At 48.5% G+C, this 25,924-nt stretch overlaps 1 protein-coding gene across 8 annotated transcripts in view; it reads left to right on the forward strand.

Annotated features, from left to right (window-relative positions):
* Positions 1-25,924, forward strand: part of RALGPS1 (Ral GEF with PH domain and SH3 binding motif 1) — a 270,593-nt gene that overhangs the window by 195,381 nt on the left and 49,288 nt on the right. For all 8 annotated transcript variants that reach the window (XM_045082428.1, XM_045082426.1, XM_045082430.1 and 5 more), the window contains 2 exons: positions 22,948-23,085; positions 25,333-25,426. In XM_045082428.1, coding sequence (XP_044938363.1) covers positions 22,948-23,085; positions 25,333-25,426 — 232 coding nt within the window. The remainder of the gene's footprint in view (positions 1-22,947; positions 23,086-25,332; positions 25,427-25,924) is intronic.

The following is a 25,924-nucleotide window of genomic DNA, read 5'->3' on the forward strand; positions in this document are numbered from 1 at the left end:
TTCATGCGCTGTACACGATGATTAACGGATTAAATAACGGGGAAGGAGGGGGATCATGAGGTTTCCTGGTATTTGGAAAGGAAACCACTCCTCTTTGGGAGCTTGCTGAATCTTTATATTTATGTATGTGATTGAATTATATTTGTTGCTACTTTGGTGAGACTCAGACTTAAATCTGATGGTAAATATCAATGATTAGAAGAAAGTTTCATCTCACCTAAGGACCAACTGTGTAACAGTGCTGTAAGGTTTTTTTAAAGCATTGAAAATCCCCCCACCACTCCAGCACTTAACATCTCCATATTTTTGTCATTTTCACTTTCTTAGCTATGTCTCTATTGTTTGACATTAGAATGTTTCCAGTTTTTGTTGTTTTCTTTGTGTTTAGCCACTAGATTTCCCATGAATACCTTTGTGTGTACAAAGTTTTTCTCTCCTTTTACAATTATTTTCTCAGAATAAGTTCCTAAGAGTGGGATTACTGAGTCAAAGGACACCAGTATTTTTCTGGCTTTGAAATCTCTAATGCTTTCCAAAAATGTTGCACCAACTCTCCCTTGCTGCCAGCCGCGTGCGAGCCCTCCCGTCTCCGAGCAGCCTTGCTGGCTTTTGGCACTGGCCTCATTTTAAACTTATTGATGTAATTCATTCTAATGGCGGCTTTTTAAATGAATTTATGTGTCTCTGTCTGTCCGCTCCATTTCTGTGCTCCGAGCCCGTGTACTTTCTGTCTGTGTCCCTGTGCCGGCTGTGACCTGACTGCTGTCCATCCCCAGACGTTAACCCGAATGAATGAATGATTGTTGGGGTCAGGTTCTTCCTTGTTTGTGTGGGAGCTGCCTCAGTAGCTTTTCAGGGAAAGACAGTGGAAAGATGTTTAAACTATAAATAGATGTGGTGACACCTCTTATTTGGTCAAGGTGGTCCCACTAATGAATGCAGACTCTGTGCTTCTGGGAGTATGTTTATGTCTCTTTTGAATTCTAGAAGACATCAGAGTTACAACGTTAGTGCCTGATGTATAATTTAAGTCAGAGATGAAAGAGTCTCCATCAAAAACAACCCCTTCTTTCCAGGCGTCCCATAATTACCAAGGCAGAGAGGTCTCCAAGTAGGAGCAGTTGGAGAATGTCTGAGGGAAGCCTTAAGGCCAGCCCCTTTGTTCTTGCCTTGCCCTTCCTCCTGGTACCTGGAGAGTCGGCCTCAACGGCGAAGAAGGGCAGGACAGCCTGGGACTAGACCCAGACCCCTCTAGGGGCCTCTATTCTTAAGTCGTTATTGTTGGCGGCCAAAGCCCCGGTCTTTTAACCTCATTCTTTCCATGCCGGCTCTCTCTCCTCTGGCCCACGTTCCCATGATGACGTGGGCTGAGAGCTTACCCCGACAACAGACACTGCTTCTCTGACTCTGAGCCTTAACGGGCCCCCTCCAACACTGCTTTCAACCCAGCAGCAGCCCTAGGATCTAACCCGGCCTAAGCTCCTAGGACCCTGCCCCACAGCGGCCGGGTACTGGCGGCCTCACAGACAGCCAACACCAGAGTACACAGACCCTGAGTTTCCTAGACTGTGGACGTGCACTACTCGTGGTCCTCATGATTTTCGATGGCACACAGAGAACCTCTCTTACTGTAATAGCTAAGTATTTATCTTAGTGTTATTAGCACATTAAATCCACGATTTCATTTAAAAAATTAAGTAAAAAATAATACAGTGAGCCAGCAGTTCTTCTCCTGGGGATATGCCCAAAGAATTGAAAATGGTGTACAAGGAAGAGCTTGTCCATGAATGTTCACAGCAGCACCATTGCCACAGCCAAAGGATGGAAACGACCCAAAGGTCTACCGGCTGACGAACGGATAAAGCGAAAAGTGTACATGCATACGCTAGGCTGTTACTCCTCCAGAAAAAGGATTTGGCGTATTGACACATGCTACAGCACAGATGACCCTTGGAAACACTGTGCTTACCAGCCACAGAAGGCCACAGGCTGTATGAAAAAAATGTCCTAAGTCAGTAAATGCATAGAGAGGGAAACTAGATTAGTTGCTGCCTAGGCTGGAGGGAGGGGGAGATGGGGAATATGGACGCAGGATGCCTTTCGGGTTGGTGAGAAGATAGCAGTGATGGTTGCACACAATCGTGAATGTTCCGAAGGTCACTAACGGTAAACTTTATGTTATATAAAAAAAAGATACAGGTGCTACGTTGGCTAAAATCATGAAGGTAATATGTAAATGAGTGAAGTTAAAATAACATTATTATAAGTAAAGCAAGCTAAGAAATAGAGCTATGGATATGTCAATTATATCTCAATTTAAAAAGGAGGGAAGGGAGAGAGAGAGAGCAAGCGAGCTTGCTCCAGGGAGGTCCCGTCTCATTCCTGAAATCTGCTTTGCTGGAGGGCAGACCAGCGTGACCTTCAGTGTCTACATAAGGACAGCCACTGTGCCTGCAGGATCTCAAGGCAGCCTTGCAGGGAGTACTGTCATTGTGACCATTTTACCATGGAACTGGTGAGTGGCAGGGCCAGGCTGGCTGGGCTGCAGGTCTCGGTGGTTCATGGAGGGTCAGTAATCTGCTTTGCTGTCAGGCCTATTTCTGGTCTCGCCTTTGCTCGGAGCGGCTGCTCTTGGACTTGAGGAGGAGCCCTGAGCATTTGGGGCCCTCTGTGCATGATTTGGAACTGTCAGTGCTATTATAGTCAAAATTAGCCCCATTTAATGAGATCTGGGGCCCGGCTCTGCCTCTTACCATGTTTGCAACCTCAGGCAACTTGCCTAACCTCTCTGACCCTTCGTTTCCTCCTTTAGAACACGTATGTAATGGCATTTACTCAGCCGGAGTGTTGGTACCATTATAATTTCAATTCTCTAATTGTTTGTGCGGTCACTCACTCACTGCCTGACCCCTCCCCTAGGCAGTAAGCTGCGCCGAAGCAGAGGCTGCATTGGTCCTGTTCCTTGCAGTATCCCTGGCATCTGGTATCTCGATAAATGCTTGTTGGCCGGAAGAGTAGATTAGTTCCTGAAAAGCCCTTAGCACAACGCCTGGCACATGGTAGATGCCAGTGGACGTTAGCTGCTGCTGTTAGTGTGACAGTGATCGTTGTTATCGTTCCAGATAACATGTCACAGCCTTTCACGCGATAGCTCTGATTCTCAGAACAGCCTCACAAGGTGGCAGTTACGCTCATCTCACAAAAATGGAAACTGAGGCTCAGATAAATGAAATAATTGGCCCTAGGCTCATAGAATTGCTGACAGCAAAGCTCACAACCTGCCACTGCCCTTACTTCCTCATCAGTAGCTATAAAACCCCAAGTCCCTTCATGCAGTGGGGGACAGGGAACGTGGTATAAAATATTGTATCTTTTTGAGCACCAGTGTCGTAGAAATAAAGCACATTTTGTGAGACGCAGTACAGTACTCACAGGCTGGGTGTATGAGAAGTTATGGTTGCCCCAGAGATAAGCAGCAGCTGGGACTCCCCAGCTGTGACCTGCCAACCTGGGGTTGTCCAGGCCCACCCAAGTAGTAAAGGGGTAGAGAGAGGGGAGACATGGAAGAGAGGGGGCCCCGGCTTGATCATCAGGCCCATGAGGGCAGGTGGGGGGGCGCATCTGGTTTTTCTCATGGCTCTACTTTCAGAGCCCAGCACAGACCTTGGCCAAGGCCAGGCTCAGCTGCTCTTCGCTGAATGAACAAGTTCACGCGGGCCTGAGCGAGTGACTGAGGGACTGAATGAACAAACCTGTTGTCCTCGAGGCGTGGCGCTGGCTCACTTGTAACACCTCGTTTAGTTGCTCAGGATGGACGTAGGAGGTGCGAACAGACGCGGAGATGAGGCCCCCGGAGGTGAGGCTGCTTCTCCAGGGTCACCTGATGGAGTGGGTGTTCACGCCAAGTCCCCCAGCCCTGTGTGCTGCTCTGAAGAGTTGAGAGCCTTCTGGTGGCCGCTGGAACCCCCTTACCCTTAGCTCCGGCTGTGGCGGAGGCCAGAGGAGCAGGCAGGAGCAGGACATGAAATGCTCTAGAGGCGTTCCGATGCATGTTCAGCCCTTGCCGTGGGTGGAAGAGGATGTGGGGGGCTGGAAGAGGGAGGGGGCCGTGGGGTGGAGGGGAAGGTGCCAGCTGGGTCATCATTTCTCACAGGACTGGGCCTGCCAAGACCCAGTTTTCTCTACTAATGTCATTACCATCGCCCTGACCTTTCCTGAGTGACCTGATGGGGAGGGCTGTGCACACCTCCACTCCTTCCATCTCCCCTCTGCATGAGGGAGGCACGCCTCTACTCGCCCCTGCTGCAGAGGCTGAGACTGAGAATCAGATGGCAGAGGAACGTTCTGAGGCCACTGGGAGCAGGTTGGTGGCAGAGTTGGCCGTCCCCGGAGACTGGCTGGCTCCAGAGCTCCCCCCACATGGCACCTATGGGACCTGCTTCTCAGGCTGGCCTCCAGAGGGCTGCTTAATCCCTGCAGCGGCTGCTCCTTCCCTCCCAGGCCCAGCCCAACTGCCGGTTCACACTGGGGTTTTATTGTCGTCTTCAAGTGTCAAAGCTGAGAAATCTCAGGGGCTGTGTCCTGGGGTCCCTGTCAGGGGGGTTCCAACACCACAGTGGGCACCTCTTACTCAAGAAGTTGGTTTTGGGGGCCTCAGCCCAGTGCCATGGCTGAGCTGGCGCCCAAGAGCCAGTTGGAGAGAGGTGTGGTGGGCCATAAATCAGACCTTCTCTCTGAGCTCTTGGTAATCCACTTGGAACTACGTCCTGTTCTGGCCCAGACATGTTTCCATTCCCCAGAAGGACATCTGTCCCCTCCGAAGTCAGGGTCTATGACTCAGACTTCCAGGCAAGGACGACAGGACTCAGCTCCTGGCCTGAAACAAAATGGAGCGACTGAAAGGCAGTTGCTATGGTCCTCGTTTTGAACTGAGGATGGATTGAGGCCAGCCAGACCTGGATTCAAATGTTGGCTTCTCCAGCCACTGGCCAGGAGACCTCTGGAAAGTCACCCGACCATTCTGAGTCTCAGTCTCCCCATTTGGATGATGGGGGTAGCGAAGCTCTCCTTGGGGCCTAGTGGGTAGGTGAGCTGAGGAGAGGGTCTAAGGCCCAGAGCAGAAGGCCTGGCTCGGACTCAGCATGAAGTGGTGGCACCCCCTGCCCCCTGCTCTGCAGACCTCGTGCATTCCTGCGACGTCCTGTGGGGCCAGTGGAAGGAGGGGCAAGGCCAGGCCACGTTGCAGGCCAGAGCCCAGACCTCAGGTGACCTGAGGTGCAATCTCAGCTCTGCCACACACTTGCTGTTTGACTTCAGACGCACAGCTTAGCCTCTCTGAGCCTCACTTCCTCTTCTGTAAGTTGAGGGCCCCAAGTGATCATGCATATGTGGCTCTCAGCCCAGAGCCTGGTGCACAGTAGGAACTCAATGACCGTGGTCTTGTGCCAGCACTGGCCTGCCTGAGGCTCCCGCCGCCCCCCCCCCCCGCCCTCGCTCTGAGGCAGCTGTCTTGTCCCGGGAGCCTCTCTGAGCCCCTTCTCCCCTGGCGCCCTGGTGTATGGGCTCTGTGTCACCAAACTGGTCACTAGTCTTGCCTAGAGCAAGATCCAGGCCAGGTCACTGTCAGGTTGATAAAATACCTAGGAATAAACTTATCCATAGAGGTTGTTACACTGTGCAAAGGACCTGTACTCCAGTCGGAGGGAAGAGCAGGCCTTCGCCCAGAGCGGTGCCCACTGCAGCTCAGGAAATCCAACATTTGCAAGTTATTTTCCTTCACCTTTGCCCTGAGGGGACGCTCTTCCTCTATAGCAGAGACAAAGTTTTTCAGCCTCCGAGCAGACCTTTTTACTGTGCCCCCGGAGATACCTCACCTTCCAGCCCACCCACACCATCGTCAGCTCCCCTCAGGGCAGCCTGCTGTCCACGGCCAAGTGCAAGCTCCTACTTCCTGGGGTTTTGGTGCTCAGCGCTTAGGGAGCTGGCAGGAAGCACCCTCCCCACACCCCTCATTGGACGTGACAGAAATGCCCCTGTCTTTGTGGCTGATGACTTAGGGCTTCTCCACTGGGCTCCCAGAGAGGCATTCCTCCTCAGAGCTCACCTGCAGCACCCCGAGCTGACCCGTCCACGGGGGCGGCATCTGCAGGGGACGGTTCTGGGCTTTGCATGCTGCTGACAAGGGAGCGCGGCTAGAGCACGTGGGCTCTGCTCACAGTGCGCCCAGAAGTTGACGTCTGCTGCTGCCCTCAGTCTGCGATGCTGAAATGTGCTCATAAATTTGTGGAAAAAATGTGCATTGACCAACTTTTATGGCATCCAAAATCATATGTCGTCTCTTTGGGTCTTTACACTTAAGTACCATAATTACTAGGGGGAAATATTTTTCTTCTTAAAAAAAAAAAAATCAAAGCAATTGACAAATCACCAGATGTCCACTAACATTTCTCAAATAAACAGTCCTTCTGCCTTTGAGAAGCTCCCCCTCCCACAGGGAAGCAGCTGGGCAGGGAAGCTGCCGTCATCGGAGTCATTCGGGGGATCGTCAGGTTGCATGAGAGCAGAGCGAAAGGGGTCCCTGCAACTCTTGGGGAGGGTCGGGTTTTTGTGGATTGCTGCTTTTGCTTTTTCCCTGGATCTTTGCAAGGCTTTTTTTTTTTTTCTTTTTTCTTTTTTCTTTTTTTCTTTTCTTTTCTAATTCAGGCATTCATCCTGGATATGTCTCGGGTTGGGTCTCCTTCCCAGGCCCTGGCACACACTCCTTGGGAAGACCCCTGCCCTGGCTCAGCTGTCTGTTCTCAGGCCCCCACATGCCCTTATATCCTTTCTTCCCGTGTCTTTTCCCTTGGCATTTGACCTTGCCAAATTGGCCCTCCACATCAGTGATGCAAGCTTCCCAAGTGTCCATTTCGTTCCTCGCTGCCTCTGGTGTTAATTTATTTTTTTTAATTCTTTTGTTGTGTTTCTTAGTTTCCATTTCTACTTTTCTTATCTCAGGCATCTCTCTGTCTAGCTCATTCACACGGAGTTTCACCTCTGACAGTTCTCGCCTTTCACCAAAGCCTTGTCTTCTTATGCTATATTGAAAAGAAGTCGTGTCTTGAACCTTCTTTTGGATCCTGGAGTAGACCATTTGAGGACGTATGTTCTCATGGTTCAGCCCGTTCTTCATGCATTCCAGGCTCCATGGTTTGGCAGTATTTTTCCAGGTGTTCTCTTGTTGGATTTTCTTTCCTCTGACCACATCCTGGAATAAAGTGACATCTATTCATCTTCAGCATTTATCAACAGGCATTTGGGGTTCCCTCTGGATACACTCCAGCTCTTCTCTGGGGGTCACAATCTGTAAGTGGCGGTGAGTAGAGGAAGGGCAGAGAGCCAGCTGGCATATTGCAGAGCCCCCAAATCAGCTTCTGCTGGGCAGCATACTGGTCATCAACCTGACTTTTCTCGTTTTTAGATCCATGGGTCTATGAGTCTGGGGGTAGGTCCTAAGAGGAATAAATTGACAAGGTCTACACTTGCTTAATTTCTGTCCTCCTCATCTGCCTATAGTATGTTTAGTTTCTTCCTGGGTCCTAGCAATAAGGCTGTCTGCCAGGCTTGGTGAGGTGGTTTTCATCTTTTTTTTTTCTTTCTTTATTTTGTTTTATTTTTTATTTATTTGAGAGAGAGCATGAGCAGGGGGAAGGGCAGAGGGAGAGGGAGAAGCAAACTCCCCACTGAGCAGAGAGCCCGATGCGGGGCTCAGTCCCAGGCACCCGAGATCATGACCTGAGCCAAAGGCAGATGCTTAACCGACTGAGCCACGCAGGGGCCCCTTTTCTCTTTTTCTTTTTTTTAAGCTTTTATTTTAAGTAATCTCTACACCCAACATGGGGCTTGAACTCACGACCCTGAGTTCAAAAGTCACACACTCCACTGACTGAGCCGGACAAGTGCCCCCATTGTTTTTCTTTTTTTTTTTTTTTTTTCCCTCAAAACTTTTAGTGTTAAGTCAGGGGAGGCTCTGTGAGGAGCTGTCTAATCTCATCTGGAAGGTTTCCAGAAACAGGTAGGGTCCCTCATCCACCCTTAAATTTGTTGGGGCTTTTTTTACAAGTAACTTGAGCTACTGTGCTGGCCCCTTTCAAGTGCGTGAACTCCTGTAGACGTTACCATAGCCCTGTGAGCAGGTTACAGATACCGTCTCCATTTCCCAGATGAAGAAGGAAGCCGAAGAACCCACCCAGGATCTCACTGGATAAATTAGAGGCAGTGTCAGGATTTGGACGCTGATGTCTGAGTTGTTTCTTTTTAAGATTCTATTTATTTGAGAGGGAGAGAGTGCGCTCATGGGCTGGGGGGAGGGGCGGGGGAGAGGGAGAGACTCTCAAGCCGACTCTGAGCTGAGCTGAGCCTGGAACCTGATGTGGGGCTCGATCTCACGACCCTGAGATCATGACCTGAGCTGAAACGAAGAGTCAGACACTTACCCGTGTCACCCAAACAGCCCAGATGTTTTGAATTTTTTTTAAAGATTTTATTTATTTATTTGACAGAGAGAGATCACAAGTAGGCAGAGAGGCAGGCAGAGAGAGAGAGAGGAGGAAGCAGGCTCCCCGCTGAGCAGAGCCCGATGCAGGACTCGATCCCAGGACCCTGAGATCATGACCTGAGCTGAAGGCAGCAGCTTAACCCACTGAGCCACCCAGGCGCCCGATGTTTTGAATTTTTAATACATTTGTCTAGTGTATGCATTGAGCTACAATGATGTGTAGGTAAGGGTGTGGGTGCTAGAGCCCACTGACCTGGGCCCGGATCCCACTTTTGCCATGTATGTGCTGAGTGACCTCAGACAGTTTACTTAGTATCTCTGGAGTTGAGGCGGACGGCTAAGGCCAGGGAAAACAGAATGAACTCCTTGAGTATTAAAGACATAATCAACCCATTTCTCTCTCTTATGCCACTGGTTCCTTCCGGGCCTCTCATTGACATCTGAGGCTAATTCCCCAAAGTAAGCCTATCCTAGAGGTTTTTTGTTTGTTTGTTTTTTGTTTTTTTTAGCTATTCCCACCCTTAGTTATTTGTGTAATGAATGCCTCTGTTGAATGCCTCTGCTGGCCTGTATACTTCATGGGGTTGGGGACCACACCTGTGTGGCTCTCCCCTATTCACCTGTGTCTGGAATGGGGGAGGCACTGAGCGAATATTTGGAACACTAATGCCCTTTCACAAAGAGGTGGGCCTCACTGCGTGGGCTTATCCCTAAGCATATAGCACCCTGTGCCCGTGGAGCCTCCTGTCCCCAGAGCCACCCACCACCTTCCCTCCTGCCCCCTCCTGCTTCAGCCTCCCTGCTGCTTGGTCTCTCTTTTCCCTGCAAAAGATCCTCTGATGGCTTGGCCAAGACTGTTCTAATGGGACATTGGCCCAAAGCCTGTAGGAATGGCAGTGAGCTGTGGAGAAGAGGAGGGGCTGGGACTGAGTGAGGTGGGTAGAAGCAACCGGAGTAGAAGTCAGAGTCTCAAGGAGGTGACCGGGAGCCCAGAGTCAAGGGGATCAGGTTTCTGGAATCATTTCCTGAGAGAATGGCATCTGGTGGGCAGGAGAAGGCAGCACAAGGAGAGTGAGTGTGGGTGGGCCTTCCAGTCTGCCGCAGGACCTCAGCCTTACCCTCCCATCCCAGCAGGAGCACACCATCTCAGACCAGTCCGGGGCATGAGTACTACCAGTGCCCTCTGCTGGTGGGGCTCATCTCGTGCCCTGGTGACATCCCCAGCTTGGGTTTGGTGGGAGTAGCCCAGACTGCAGACTCAGACCCTGCATAGGGCTGGAGAAATCCAGGCTGTCCCCAGGCCGGAGGAATATGACTGAGCTGGGAGCCTCAGATACACAGTGTGACATGGAAAAGGGCAGAATGCAGAGCAATGGGCCCCACCGTGGAGCAGAAGCCCCTGCTCCCTGAAAATGGGTTTTCTAGGACAGCCCTATGCAGACCCACAGCCTCTCATCTCTGTCAAGAAAGAGAGTGATCAAAACAGCTGGGCTTGAAAACCACAGATAAATTAGTAGTCAGATGTCTTCCTTCTTCCAAAGAGGCCAAGGAGTCTCTCAGTATCTGATTTCAGCAAAATCAGAAAAGAATTTGCTTTGCAAAAGTGAAAACCAGTTTGGATCTAGCTGACCCTCTGCAAATCTGTTGCTTGTTTTCCAGAGAATGCAGAGATTGCTAACTGAGGTTTAGAATGTTGTGTTTTGTTACACAGTTTCCATTGAGTAAAGACTAAATCTGACAGTTTTACCTTTGCCTCAGTTATTTTTTGTTACACTTAAAGACTAGGTGAAGTGTGGTCACAGATCCCTGAGCACATTAGAGGAAATGGAAAATACTTCGGGGGATGAGGCAGCCATCGTCTGTAAGTCTGTGAGCTCACTCTCTGGCTGGGATCCTGGTGGCCTCGGATGTCCAGGAAGCCTTTCTGTGCACAGTAGCGAATCTCTGGGCCAGGGCTGGAAAGACAAGCTCGGGAGTGTTTTCCTTGGCACGTGGGCAGCCTCGATTCTACCCAATATGAGGCAGGTTTCGGAGGCTTTCACTGGGGGAATCATCTTGCGTTTCCTTTTGGTGACATCAGCTGCTCTGGAAGCCCATTGTAACACTCAGAGAAACACGGCTATTTAGCCTGGAGATACTGGAACACAGGGCCGACCCTCTTGGGGTGGCTATGGAGTGGGGTGCCTGGTGGCCGAGGCCACCTCTACTGAGCAGTGGAATTTCAGTGCCAGACCAGAGTGTCAAGTAGTTTTACATAAAGACCCAATATCCGGTCCAGTTGTCCCCCAGACATCTTCTGAGCCCCTACTGTGTGCTGGGCTCAGTGCTGGCCCCTTGAGCTTGCAGAGCTGGATAAGACAAGGAGTGTGTGATAAATGCTGTAACGGGAGGAAGGGCAGCGTGCTCCAGAAGAGTCCCCTAACCGCCGGAGGAGAAGGCCGCGCCGGCAAGGGGACATCTTGGCTCTGCCAAGCTCAGAGGCTTGAGCAGAGAGCTTGTCTGGGGAACCACAGAGGCCCACGCAGCTGGAGCATCACATGAGGAGGGGATGGGAAAAGAGACCAGAGGTGCAGGGGTGCGCAGAACCCACAAGGCCACAAACACTTGACTTCCCCCCAGGGAAAGAAAGTCTCTGGGTAATTTTAAAGTTGGGGAAGGGCATGGTCTGATTAGGTTTTAGAAAGATCATCAGGTGCAGGATAGATTGCACTTGATCTTAGCCAAAAGGCCGAGAAGCGATAGGTGCAGGATAGATTGGAGGTGGAGACCAAAAGCAGAGAGGAGTCGGGAGATGATGGAGGGTTAACAGTGGCCCAGAGACAAGGTGAGAGGCAGCCTGTAAAGGTCAGTGGCCTTTAAATCAAAACCTAAAGACCAAGTCTTCCCCAGTAGCTAAAAATGCTCAGAAAATCATTGTGTAAGATATTACCTCCCTCCTCCCTGCCCACAAAGTGTTTGCTTTTCTGATGATTGAAAGGAAGAACAGAAAGAAGATAGACCTTGCTCTTTCATATTTCCAAAAGTAGTACGTATTTATAGCTAGTCTTAAAAAATATAAAATATATTTATATATAAAATATATTTGTATATTTATAAAATGTATATATTTACAAAATATAAAATATATTTATAGCTAAAGTCTTAAAAATGTAAAACATAAAGCAGGAAACAACCCTACAATTCCATCCCTAAAGATGGCTACCACTAATAGCCGGGGCAATAATTCTCTCTCCCTGTCCCTACCCCTGTTTCCTTGTACCTGCATGAGTGAATCAGTGCAGTCTACAAAATCATACCTGATTTTTTTCACTTAAAAACACATTATGGATATTTTTCCCTGTCGGCTCTTAGAAATATATTTTATTCTTTTAATTAGCTGCAGTGTATTCCACTGCTTGGATTAAAAAAAAAAAATCCGGAAACCATGCAATTTTTCACAATTATAAATGACAAACAATGGTGTAATGAGTATCCCTGCTTATTTTGGTAATTTGGAGGACTATTGCTATAGGATACATGACTAGAAGTGGAGCTGCTGGATCCTGGAAAACACATCTTTGAAATTTTTGATAGGTGCTACCAGATTCCTCTAGAAGTTTCTATCACTTTATACCACAGTCAGCCTTGTACAAGTGACTATTTCCATGCACTCTTGTCAGCACAAGACCTTTGCTGGTATAAATAACCAGAAAAAGAAAGTCTCATTTTAAGAAGATTCTCTTGTATTTTATTCTACTCTTCTTCCTATTTATATCTTGATCTCTAAATCACCTGGAATTTATTCTCTGTTAAGGAATGAACATCCAGCTTTCTATTTTCTTAAATAGATAATAATTTTTCCCAATACCATTTATTGACGGGTGCTATTGATTTAAACTGTACCTTTATCCTTCCCTAGCTTTCTGTGTCTGTGTGCATCCATTGCTGGTCTCCCTACTCCCTACCTTCGGTTTGTCTGATTCTGGAACGGTGCTACACCGCGCGGTGACTGTAGGTTCATAGCATGTTTTATAACAAGCTTCTTTTCTCATTCTTCTTTTCAAAAATGTTCTGTTTTCATGTATTTACTCCTTCAGGTAAACTTCGGAATCAATTCTGGGATCACGTGAAGTTAATGTATTAATTAGGCAATAATCGACATTCTCATGATATTGATTCTTCCCATCTAAGAATATTATATATGTCCTCATTATTTGCATCTTTCGTATCCTTAAGAGATTTTATTTCATTAGTTTTTATCCTAGTTACCAAAGTGTTACATTCTTATTGTGACAAGTACAATACAGAGCATGATAGAGACAAAGTTCATATTGGTATGAATTGTGCTTTTATTTAAGTGAAGTAGATTTTTCAAAGGATTAATAAGCCTGAGAAATGTGCATATTTATTTTAATTCATGTTGTGTAATTTTTCTATCAAATTAGTTTTCTTTGTATAGATCTAACACATTTCTGTTTACATTAACTCCCAGGGGTTTTATACTTCTGTTTTTACTATACAGGCTCACTCTCTCTTTTTTTTTTCTGTTTTCTAGCTGATGGGTTTTTTTTTTAAGACTTTATTTGAGAGAGAGGGCGAGAGCATACACATGCAAATGAACACGGCGGGACTGGGCAGAGGGAGAGGAAGAAGCAGACTCCCTAGTAAGCAGGGAGCCCTAGCCCTACGGGACACAATCACAGCACACTGAGATCATGACCTGAGTCAAAAGCAGATGCTTAACTCACTGAGCCACCGAGGTGCTCCGAGCTGATGATTTCTAGTATGTAAGAATACCATTGACTTCTGTATAATTTCTTTGAACTTAGTTATATTATTTAGTACTAATAGTTTTTCAGTTGAATATCCTAGGTTATTTAATTATATAACTAATATAACTATATCACCTGAAAATAATGGCAATATTATTGGTGTCTTTAATGTTTATAACACATTTCTGGGGCTCCTGGGTGGCTTAGTTGGTTGAGCATCCGACTCTTGATTTCAGCTCAGGTCGTGGTATCAGGGTCCTGGGATTAAGTCCCCGTTAGGCTCTACGCTTGGCACAGTGTCTGCTTGTCCCTCTGCCCCTCCCCTAAACTCACGTGTGCTCTCTCTGTCCCTCTCTCTCTCAAATGAATAAATAAAATCTTTAAAAAAATATGTACTTATAACACATTTCTTTGTCTTGTCTTACCTCATTGGCTCTTATATCCAGAATAGTGGTAAATGATAGCAGGACAACTCATTCCTATTAACAGCATTTCATATTAAGAACATTATTTAATATTTAATATTTTCATATAAGAACATTATTTTAATTTTTCTAACATGCATTCTTTATCACATTAAGGAAGTCTGTTCCTAGCTCAGTGCTTTACCAGGGATGGATATTAAAAAAGTTATCAATGGCTTTTTAGCTTCTCTCCAGATCCTCTGTTAAGTATCATTGCACTCTTGTAGTAAACCTATTTGCTGTATTATTCTTTAATATACTACTAATTGCTAATATTTTTTTATTTTATAAAATATTTTATAAAAATATTTTTATTTTATTTTTTATTTATTTTATTTATTTTCTAGTGCTTTGTTTGGAATCTGTGGATCTTTATTAATGAGATTGGTCTCTCTCTCTCTCGTCTCTCTTCTTTTTTTTAGGATTTTATTTATTTGTCAGAGAGAGAGAGAGAGTGAGCACAGGCAGGCAGAGTGGCAGAGGGAGAAGCAGGCTTCCTGCGGAGCAAGGAGCCCGATGTGGGACTTGATCCCAGGACCCTGGGATCATGACCTGAGCCAAAGGCAGCCGCTTAACCAACTGAACCACCCAGGCGTCCCATGGTCTCTCTTTTTTAAAATCTTTTTAAAGGTTTATTTACTTAGGTAGAGTATGTGGGGGGAGGGCCAGAAAGAGAGGAAGAGAGAATCTCAAGCAGACTTCACACCCAGCATGGGGCCCAACTCGGGGCTTGATTTCATGACCCTGAGCTCATAACCTGAGCTGAAACCAAAAGTCAGATGCTTAAACGACTGTGCCACCCAGGTGCCCCTGGTCTCTTTAATGCCATTCCTGTCAGGCTCTGGTATAAGAACTCCACATATTTCCGATTTTCTCTATGCTCTGGAACAGTTTAAATAACATCAGTTGTTCTTTTAAGGTTTTATAGATGGGCTCCACAAAGTATTTGGATATTTAATATATTTAATTAGGGTATTTTTTCAATATTATTAATATTTTTTCTTTATTGATAGTTGAAAGTGTTTGCCTCTCCCCAAAACAGTTTTGGGAAGGTAGATTTTCCTGGGAAGCACCCATTTCATCTAGATTTTCAAATATGTTGCAAAAAAAATGACACATATTCCTATTTTAACATCTCCTCTATATTTGGAATGATATTCTCTCTCTTTCTCATCCCTAACATTATACATCTGTGTTTTCTTTCTGTCTTTTGTTTTTTGTCCATCATACATACCAAAGGATTGTCAACTTCGACTTTTTCAGAGAACCGACTTTGAGCTTTATTTATCACCCTACAGGCCTTACTTTTCTAAATCATTATTTTTGCTTTTGTATTTTTAATTGTCTTCTCCCACTTCCTTTTGCTTTGTTTTGTCCTTTTCCTAGTTCTCTGTAATAAACACTAAGTTCATTTCTTTTTTTTAAACTTTCTTCATTATTCATATAAGCATTTGTGGCTCTGGATTTTTCTCTGAATAGAATTTTGTAGCTTTGTATCCTGTGTGTAGACAGTTTGTGATTTTAGCTTCAATCTCTTCTTTCATCTCTGAATTATTTGTAGGATTTTTTTTTTCTTACCCCAATGATTCATTTTTAAAATTTGTTTTTACCTCCCGGGGCAGAGGAAGGAATGGAATTGCTCCAAACTTACCAGAACCACATGGATTATGAGTATGGGAGGTACAGTTTCCCCCAAAGGAGAAGTCAGGGCTGTTTCCAAAAGAATTGGGATAGATATTAGGCAGCCACAAATGCCAGTTTCTTCTCCACTGCCAGTAGAATTGTTGAAGGATTCCATGAGATAGTACGTGTGATTTACTTTGCACCGTGTCCAGTACAAAACAATAATAATATTAACCAGATTAATACCTTCTCCTCACACCCCTTCTTAACTGCTCATCAGAACAGTGGCATTTGCTTTCCGGTCCCATGGCTCCCTAGAGAGCTTGAGCAAACATTAGGTTACCCCACTGCATCTGTGTGGATGACCAGGTAATCCCCATGGCGGGGGAGGATTGGGATTGTGTCCTCATTTCACCTCAGGGAGCCGGGAGGAGAATTGGCTCCCCCAGACCCCGGGATTCTGTGCAGGCTGCAGAGCCCTGCCCATGTGCCCCTGTGATTCATTAGCCTCAGCACCAAGAAATAAATGAGGCCATGTGCTCGTCTAAGAAACAAGGTCTCTGACCACCTGCCATGTGACTGCCTGGGTCTGCCCCCTTTCTGCAGACCTGGGAGACCGTGCTCTCAGCGTCCGTGAGCTTCTAGCGCATCTCACATAAGGACTCTTCTTTTTTTTTTTTTTTTTTTTTTTTTAATATTTTATTTATTTATTTGACAGAGAGAGATTACAAGTAGACAGAGAGGCAGGCAGAGAGAGAGAGAGAGAGAGAGAGAGAGAGAGGCAAGCAGGCTCCCTGCTGAGCAGAGAGCCCGATGCGGGACTCGATCCCAGGACGCTGAGATCATGACCTGAGCCGAAGGCAGCGGCTTAACCCACTGAGCCACCCAGGCGCCCTTTTTTTTTTTTTTTAAATATTTTATTTATTTATTTGACAGAGAGAGATTACAAGTAGACAGAGAGGCAGGCAGAGAGAGAGAGAGAGAGAGAGAGAGAGAGAGAGGCAAGCAGGCTCCCTGCTGAGCAGAGAGCAAGGACTCTTCTTTAAGGGAGGGTTTGCTACGAAGGCTGCGCTTTGTGTGATTGATACGAATCAGCGGGCACTAAGTAAAAGTCACAGTCTCCCGCCTCTGGGGACCCTGAACTGCTGCTGACGTCTCCTCCTGCAGGACGTGAAAGTGCTTTGTGCTCTCTTTAAAAAAAAAAAAAAAAAAAAAACAACAAAACCCTAATGAGCTGCTGCTTTGTTGTTTCATTTGGAATTTATCAAGACAGTTTATGTGATCAGACCATACAAGTATAGTTCTGGATGCCAGCACTCCTCATTTCTGAAGTTTGAAAGTGATTGTTTCAAGGCAGAGCAGGAGAACATGGAAAAAAAGCTTTCATCTCAAGTTTTAAAGGCAAGGGAGAGAGAAAAAGGAAAGTGTCAGATGGAACTGTGGCATATTTTTATGCTGTGGAGGGTTTTTTCCTCTCAACACAGCAGAATTTTCCTTATTAAATAGATAGCTGTGTGAGAAAAACCAAAACCAGCCTCGGGATGGAAGTGAGGCGGGCGGTGATGGGAGGAACAAGAGAGCAGTGAGTTTCTGGGCTGCGGTGGAGCCCTGGTGCTGGCCACGGCTCTGGCTCCGGGAGGTGGAGGGCGCCCAGCTTCGGGCGGGCTCCACACCACGGACCATGGGTGTCCCTCAGTTTAAGAGAAGGTGTCTGTTCAGGAGAGCACCTCCTTCGTCAGCCTGGCGCTCCCTCCTGGGGGCTGGGGCGCCTTGTGGACACCCCTGGTGGGGGGCCCACATTCACCGGCAGGAAGAAGGTTTGGCCATATGCCCCTGAGGGCATCCAGAGCCGAGAGCCAGCTGCTAGCTGGCCGCGCCGGGCCCCGGGGCTGTCTGCCCCTCCGTGGCAGTCTTGTTGGCCCTTGTGTCCCAGCCACAGGGCGTCACCAAGCCCTGTGTGGGGTGCAGAGGAGGGGGCAGAGCAGAAATACGTTCTGGGGAGCTGTCCATCTCAGAGGAGGTCCAGTCTGCAGGTGGGCAAGCCACGGGGGGCAGATAGCAGCTGCCAGACGCCTCCTCTGGGAATGGGGGCAGGCCACAGCGTGAGCGGCTGGGACCCTCATCCCTGTGCTGGCCAAGGACTCCCAGTCTCCAGCCCTGAGCATGGCTCTCTGCCCCCAGTTTTTGGAGTTAGACGGGCCTGAATTTAAATCCTGATGCCCCTGCTTGCAAGCTGTAAGATCTTAGACAAGTCACTTTTCCTTTCTGAGCTTTCATTTCCTCATCTGGGAAGGTGAGTACCTTCAGTGCCAGTCGCCGTGAGGGTGTGGTGGTACGGGCAAGGCCGACCTTTCTTGCCACAGAGCATGGCTGATACCCGTACAGCTGTTTCCCGCCACGCATCTGCACCTCTCAGCCTAGCCCTGGACTCTGGCGCGGCTCAGCCCTGTGGCAGCCAGGGCCGGTGGCTGGTCCAATTACTGTCCATCTTAACGAGGCCATTAACACAGCCTCGTCTGCTGCAGGAACTGTATTAGTAGGACAGGAGCTGAGGCATCCCAGCTGTGCTGTCCCCGTCCAGACAGACTCTCCCAGCACTGGCCTGCTGAGGTGGGTGGCCACCACGTGGTCGGCATCTGGGCACCATCCATGGTTATGGCGAACCCAGACGGGTACATCCCTCCATGGGCGGCCCGACGTTCTTCCGAGTGGGGCCTGGCCGTGGAGGCAGTTTCAGGCTCCACTTCTTGGGCACCTCAGGGGTCCAAGGCCCCAGGCCAGGAGACTGCTCAGGACCTCTTCATTACCCCCAGTCCCAGTCAAGAAACTGGGGCCCTGGGAGGTGAAAAGGACTTGCCTGAGGCCACCCCGCTGTTGAGTTGCCAGGCCAGAGGTCCAAGTCTCCCAGCTCCAAGCCCCACACTCTCCCACCGGCGCCGCCGCTGCCTGTCACGTGTCAGAGCTGGCAGGACCTTCAGGCCTGAGTGTGGGCCCCGTGACGCCGGGACCGGGGATGGACAGGCCACGCCGAGTGCCGGGGAGGCAGAGGGGAGGAGATGGAAGATGGGGCCGGGAGGGGTGGCCACAGTGTGGTGGTGAGCCTTCGCGGGGAGTGCTGATCCCACAGGGAGAGCCACAGCCTGGGCACCTCTGGGTCCAGCGGTGCCCCCTTCTTGCCGCACTGGCTGCCAGGCACCGGAAGATCTGACTGGGGTAGACGAAGGCCTGACAACACAGTGGGACGGACCTGTGTTCGAATCCTGCCTCAGCCACTTCTCCCACCGCGTGGCCTCAGACAGGTTGAAGCAACTCTCTTGGCTTCAGTTTCTTCTGTAAAAATAGAGGTAAAACCTCACTGGCAGCTGTGTTACTGTTATTACTGTTATGATCCCGTAATCTGGGCAGAGCTCTTAATTTAGGACCTGGTACATAGTAAGTGCTTGGTTTTGTTGTTATTATTTACTTAAATACTAAATTAATTTTACTACAAATTAAATTTTAGGGGGAAGAGGGTGGGAGATACAAGCACCCGGTTATGGAATGAGTAAGTCACGGGAATAAAAGGCCCAGCACGAGGGCTATAGTCAATGACGCTGTGCCAGCGTCGTGTGGTGACGACGGCAGCTACCCTTGCTGTGAGCAGGGCAGGACGTAGAAACCTGGGAGTCGCTGTGTTGTACACCCGCAACTAATGTGACGTTGTGTGTCCGCTACACTTCACGTTAAAAAAATGATTAAAAAAATAAAATAAATACTAAATTCTGTATACCTTTATGGAAATATTAGTTCTTTATTTTACTATTATCATCACTTGACTCTCAGTGTCTCGGTCTTCAGCTACAAAACGAGGGTAGCAATGCACTTGTGAAGTACTTACAAGAAGTTGTGCGGCTCACATAAAATCTGCCTTTCCCATGCATCCTTCATTCAGCTAATGTTTACCAGGCAGCTCCTGCGTGCTCTCTTCCAGCTGCCGGGACTGAGCTCTGGAGCACGACCCACTTCCTGCTCTGATGAGTCGTAAGTCTGATGAGGGAATGAGACGTTAAATACATGAATGACACAGAGAAGTACCGTGTCGCCCTTGTGGTGAGCGCTAGCTGTACATGGGGCTTGAGAACGGCGCCGGCACGGGACGAGTGGGAGGTGACTCTGCTTATGATTTCATTACAGTTTAGGCTTTTAAATATTTCCAGTTATGGGCTAATAACAGTGCTGAAAAGACTTCCCTGGATTTGCACAGTATTAACTATAAAAGATTTGCTCTCTTTGGGGCGGTTTTGTTGTGGGGCTGAAGGGATGTTTAGATGGAGTTTCTGCCCAGGCATTACCAAGGCCCAGATTGCTGGGAACAGGCCTTTTGGGGGAGCCCCCCCCCCATGCTCAGTGTGTCACAATGTACTCTTAGGCCCTGGGGAGTAGACAGGTGTTGGAGTCTGCGTATTTTGTGGAGGGTCAGAACACTCTGACAGTGGAATTAGTTCTGCTGCAGTAGTGAGCTCCCTGTGCTCCCTGGGGTGCAAGAGGGCACCGGGGGGCTGGAAATGGTGTGCCACCCCTTCGAAGAGGAGCCTCTCCTGGCCTCCCGTTGCATAACCAGGGACCCGAGAAGGAGCAAAGGGGCCAGCTTCAGTCCTCCCGGGGCAGCACAGAGCAAGCCTTCCAGGCTGAGGGTGTTATTTGAGAAAAGCCAACTCCCCATGTGTTTCTGAGGGCCAGTGAGTGGGTCGGAACACAGGCGCTGGAGCCAGACAGACCTGGGCTCCACTCCCACGCACCCACTGTGAGGCCTAGATAGGTTCCTTAATCTCTCTGAGCTTTCGTTTTCTCCTCCACACTCAGGGGTTGATGGCAGGGTCGGGTGGGTAAAGAGGGAAGCTCCCAGCTTGTGCAGCTTCCGGTAGCCCCCATTCTCCAGCCCCTTCCCTTATCCTGCTCCCCACATCTCTGCTTCTGGCCGAGCCTTCGTTCTGCTGCTCAGTCGGCTGGTTTCCAGTCTGCACGGGGTTTGCAGCTGGAACAGAGGTGCCACGTGTCCCCTGTCCCGGTCACCTCATGCTCAGCCCCAGAGACTCCTTTTTGTTGTGGTTGAAGCAGTAATGGGATTTTCAGGGTTGCCTCTGCTAAATCCTTGGAGAGGTAACTGAATTACATTTTTAAGAAGGGAGAGGAAAAACAAGATCCAAGGAGAGAATCCATCTGTGGATTTCAACCCACCAAACTTGGAGCTTCCACAAGGGAAATTATTTCTAATTATTAAAAGTTTGGAAACATGGTGCCACTAGAAAGAAAGGAAGTAGAAATGGCTCCAATTAGAAGTGCTAGCATATGTTTCTGTGATTTAATGGTTTCCCGTAACAATGTGTAGTTATTTTTAAAGCAGACGAATGACTCATGGTATCCAGCACCAGCGGTCCCCTGTGATGGCAGGAAGTTTGTGCTCTGGGGAGGCAGGCTTGAGTTCGACTCCCACCTCCATCATTTACCAGCTGTGTGGCCTGGAACATGTTATGCATCCCCTCTGCATTTCCTCTTCCTCCTGTATAAAATGAGTTGTTGTAAGGATTAATAAGATAATGTATGTATGAGTCAGTGCAGTGATAGTTCATCCATGCAAAAAATCCCACAACTTTTATGTTAAATACCTGCTTAACAGTATTTGTCATAATTCTTAGTAGTTTAATAAACTTTTAAGGCTATCAATTTTCCTCTGAGTACCACTTTGGTCAAATCTCATACATTTTGATACATAGTGTTCTCACCGATGTTATCTTCAAATAGTTTTTTGTTTTACATTTTTTGCTTTTTCTTTGACCTAAGAGATGCTTGTGAGTGCATGTGTGTTTTGTTTTTTTTCTTTTTTTTTTTTAATTTTTAAATTAACATATAATGTATTATTTTTACCAGGGGTACAAATCACCAGGCTTTGTGAATCGTCAGGCTTATACACTTCACAGCACTCACCATAGCACATACTCTGCCCAGTGTCCATAACCCAACCACCCCGTCCCTACCCCCTCTCCTCCCAGCAACCCTCAGTTTGTTTTGTGAGATTAAGAGTCTCTTATGGTTGATCTCCCTCCCGATCCCATCTTGTTTCATTTTTTCCTTCCCTACCTCCCAAACCCCCATTTTGCCTCTCAAATTCCTCATATCAGGGAGATCATGTGATAATTGTCTTTCTCTGGTTGTGTATGTGTGTTTTCTAATCAGTTAGAATTCTTTCTATATTTATTGCTAAATCCTAGGTGTAATATAGTAAGGTCAAAGAATGTGGGTAATACAGCATTTACTTTTTGGAGCTTACTGAGCATTTCTTTATGGTCTAATATATAACCAATTTTTGTAAGTATTCGATGGATATTTGAAAAGAGATATTTTCATTTATATAACACCAGGCTTGTTAGTTTCATTACTCAGTATTCATATATGCACAGGTATGTACATATATCTTTATATGCGTGTATTTTTTTGTAGGTAGACACGCATGCACACAGCTGCATACATGTGAGCATGCAGAAATACGTGCGAGGGCGCACACACACATTCTGGGAAGAGACATGCCAAAGGCTCCTTCTATGATTGTGGTTTCATTGAACTCACTTCATTTCCGGCAGCTTTTTGCTTTGTGTATTTTGATGCAGTGTTGCTTTGCACGTAGAAATTTGATCCTCTTAATCAGCTGTGCTTTTCATTAGTATCAGTCCTCTCTGCCTTGTGCAGTGTTTTCTGCCTTGAGTTCTGCTTAATATTGTTCCTCCTGCTCAGCTCACCAGTATCGTAGACGTAGTGGCAGTCCTCATGGAGGGCTACTGGGACAGCATCCCATCCGTCGTCCACGCACACCCGTGGAGAGCCAGGGGTGTGGATCATGCTGCACACGCAGTCCTCCTCTTCCATCGCTGGCTGAATCCCAGTTGGGCTGATGCCAGGAGGCTGTGCTGAGGCTCACCACTGGCAGGTTGTAACCATGTTTTCCTATCATGCATTACTTTCTTTTCTAAGCGCCCTCAAGAAAATTCTCTATCTAGCCTTAATTCTTTATACCAAGGACTGTTGCTTTTTAAAAATTTCTTTTGTCTCTTAGTTAATTTATTATTTTGGGGTGTGTGTGTGTGTGTGCGTGTGTGTGTGTGTGTAGATAGAAAAATAGACACATAGTTAAGTGAATAAGTAGAAAAGTGAATTCAGTCCAAAGGGGCATTGTCCTGAATATGACATCTTAGATCTATCCAATGCCATCTGTTGGTGAAAAATACAAGTATCTGTCCCTTTCATGTCCTGTTATTTTCCAGTTGGATTACAGGTAAAAACCCTTGTAGCTGGAGAGTGTATGAACTAGAAATGCTAAAGTTTTGTCAGCATGCATTTTGGTTGTCACACAGATGCCTGATTGCAGTGGAGTGGTCTACATGAGAAATTAGTAGACAGGATTGGAAGTGAAGTCAGAATAGTATCTCAGTTTTGCATAAGTCACACTTTATACCTTCTAGTACAGTAGTGCTGTTTTGTGCTATCTTGTTCTGATTCAGGATGAATGCCCACCATTACTAAATACCTTCTTTAATTTCAGGGATCTATCTTCTGGATTTAATCTACATTGATTCTGCATATCCTGCCTCAGGCAGCATCATGGAAAACGAACAAAGATCCAATCAGATGAACAATATTCTCCGAATAATCGCTGATTTACAAGTTTCCTGCAGCTACGGTTAGTACCCTGCTTGCTGGAATTGTAAAATCTTACATCACTGAAATTTGGATTCAGCACCTGATCAGTGAGAAAGCTCTAGAAAGCTCTACAAAGCTCTTCATCTTAGTATCTTGAGCATCTAACATGTGCTGGACCTTTTTCCCACAGGCTTAATCCTCAAAGATTATAAAAACTAGTTGTTCCCATCTCTCTGTTACAGACAAAGAGACTGAGGCTCAAAATAGTTCATTTGCTTGTCTGAGATCATCTGGGTAGTGGTGGGGCCCAGGTCTTTCTGGCTCCCAGGTCATTCATCCATGAAGAGCTTTGTGGGTAGCCTCTGGGCATCTCTCCTCCGAGAGGATTCAGAGACCTGGGTCCCTCTGTGTTGTGGTTCCACCATGTCCCGTGGCCTCTGGGTCCTCAGTGGACTCTGCATCCGACTGGCAGATGCAGGAGAAAGAATCACACAAGAGTAGGGTTTATGGACCAGATTTGTACATGGTGCTCATCAGTTCTGCTGGGGCGGGGCAGGGCTAGGAAATATAATCCAGCTGTGGGCCTAGCAGAAAAAGGGAAACGACTTGGTACAAAGTGGCCACGCTCTGCTATACATGACCGGATCCAAAGTGTGACCAGTTGTCAGAGATGAAGTAGAGGAACAGAGAAGCCAGAACGCTACGCTAGATGGGCCGTCCATGCGGATGTGGATTACACCCAGGATGACGGTGGACTGTGGGGTGTGAGTCAGGTGTCCAGGTCCCCCAGGAAGGGGCAAGAATGACCAGGGTGCCAGTCGGGAGGAGTCAGCCGTGAAGAGGGATGTTGGGCGGTAGAGCTGCAGGATTGTGCCTTAGCGGGGCAGGGTTTTCATAAGCGGGTGGAGGGATAAAAGTTTGGAAGCAGCCAAGGGGGACAGGAAGGAAACCAACCCCACCTACAGTACACAGGGCAGGAGAAAACTAACAGCCTCCATTTGGAAGGCCACAGGGAAGCCAGGGGGGGGGTTCTGCGGGGCGGGCTTGCTAAAGAAAAGCTCCCGTCCAAACCCCTCCACAGGCACTTCCAGATCAGCTGTCCTGGCTGGAGGAGCAGCGAGGGGTCCAGACTTCCCGTACAGTCCTCCCCTGCGCAGGCTCTCTCCGTTCGCAAGTGCATCAGCACCGGCTGCCCCGCCGGCCTGCAGGCCGGTTACACACACAGCTTTGGGGTCACAGACTCGGGCCCAAATCTCAGCTTTGCCTCCTGAAAAGTCACTCCCTTCTCTCTAAGTGCGAGGTTTTCTCATCGGCAGAGCAGGGACATAAGGCGTGCAGAGCCCTCAGCACATTCCCACATTACACTAGAGCTCAGGGACTCCTTGTACGACTGTCACCCTCATTGACCTGCACCTTCTCAGACGTCATCAACTTCGTGAAGCAGGTGTCATCAGCCCCAACACAAGAGCACTGAGGCTCTAGAGAAGCAGAACGACCTGTTCCAAACCTTGCAGAGCCATCAGGGGCTCCTCACAGCAGCTGGACGCCCGTCCCCAAGAGTGGGGGCCCTCCCCACCCCCTTTCTCCTCCTTCACAGCCTCCACCTCTTCCCTCAACCTGTTCTGTCCACCCCTGGAGGAATGGTAGAGAGGGCCCTGGAGGATGTTCGAACCCCTTGGAGTGCGGTGACCGTGATGGACTGCGGAGGGCACCTGGGAAAAAGGGGGATTGCGACATGGCAGAGGTGTCCGGTGACAGGGTCGAAACCTGGCTCGGCCACATCTCGATGATCTGATCTTTGCCAGTTGCCGCGGTTGCCATAGTTTCTTTCTCTGTGCAACGGGCACAGTATTTCCCCCAAATGAGGCAAATGTGACAGTTAAAGCAGATGCCTTCTGGAAACCACCTGGTACCTAGCTTGGCACAGAACAGGTGCCCAGGCATCTAGGCCCCAGGAGGGAGCAGCTCCAGCCCGTGGGCCAGACTCGCAAGCTGTGCTAGGACCAGGGTCGGACCTCTGCCCCGGGCTGTTGGGGTTTGTTGGTTCATCTCGTGTTCTTGTCATACAGGGGGTTGGGAGGCTTCCCAGCTGCCCCAGGGCATACCTGTGTTAGGGGACAGACACCCGGCTCCGGTCTGTGCTAGAGGCCTTTGTCTCCCAGCCAAGGACCAGTGGTGACTTCGGGGTATGTAGGGGCGGGGAGGGGGCAGCGTGCACCAGCGATTCCTACACTTGCCCTGCGGGCTGGGGAGAGACTGACACCGTGGGTTCTGTCATGTCCTGCAGATCACCTCACCACCCTGCCCCACGTGCAGAAGTACCTGAAGTCCGTGCGCTACATCGAGGAGCTCCAGAAGTTTGTGGAAGACGACAACTACAAGTGAGTGGCCAACCTTGCATGGCCCCTTGGGACCCATGAGCGGCTGCCTGCAGGGCAGGTGACCCAGCACGCACGAGCACTGCAGCCCCAGCCGCCCAGGCCCCAGCCGCCCAGGCCCCAGCCTCCCAGGCCCCGAAGATCTGAGGAAATTGCTCTGTCTGCTTCTCGGCCTGGCTTTCCCACGTTGCATGGGTAGCACGAACGTAGACTCCACGGCTGCGGGTGATGCAGGCTTTGTGCCCGGGTCCTCACAAGTGACTCCCCCTCCACTGCTGCTCATAGCGCTGAGAGGAAGGAAGGGCAGCTCTCTAGCCACGCTGCAGGCTGACAGCTCTCCGGGAGCCTGTTTCGGGGGTGAGGCAGCTCCCTGTGGCCCCGGCGTTCTGCAGGACTGTCGCCATCCGGCCCTGGCTGGGGCCTCATCGGCATCCCACGCAGCCCTTTGGAGTTGACTTCATTCCCACGAAGACCCCTGTGGGCCCTTTGTCCTCATCTTCC

Source organism: Mustela putorius, unplaced genomic scaffold (assembly GCF_011764305.1).
Source record: "Mustela putorius furo isolate JIRA1106 unplaced genomic scaffold, ASM1176430v1.1 tig00000596_pilon_pilon_pilon, whole genome shotgun sequence".
In the NCBI taxonomy this organism is placed as follows: domain Eukaryota; kingdom Metazoa; phylum Chordata; class Mammalia; order Carnivora; family Mustelidae; genus Mustela; species Mustela putorius.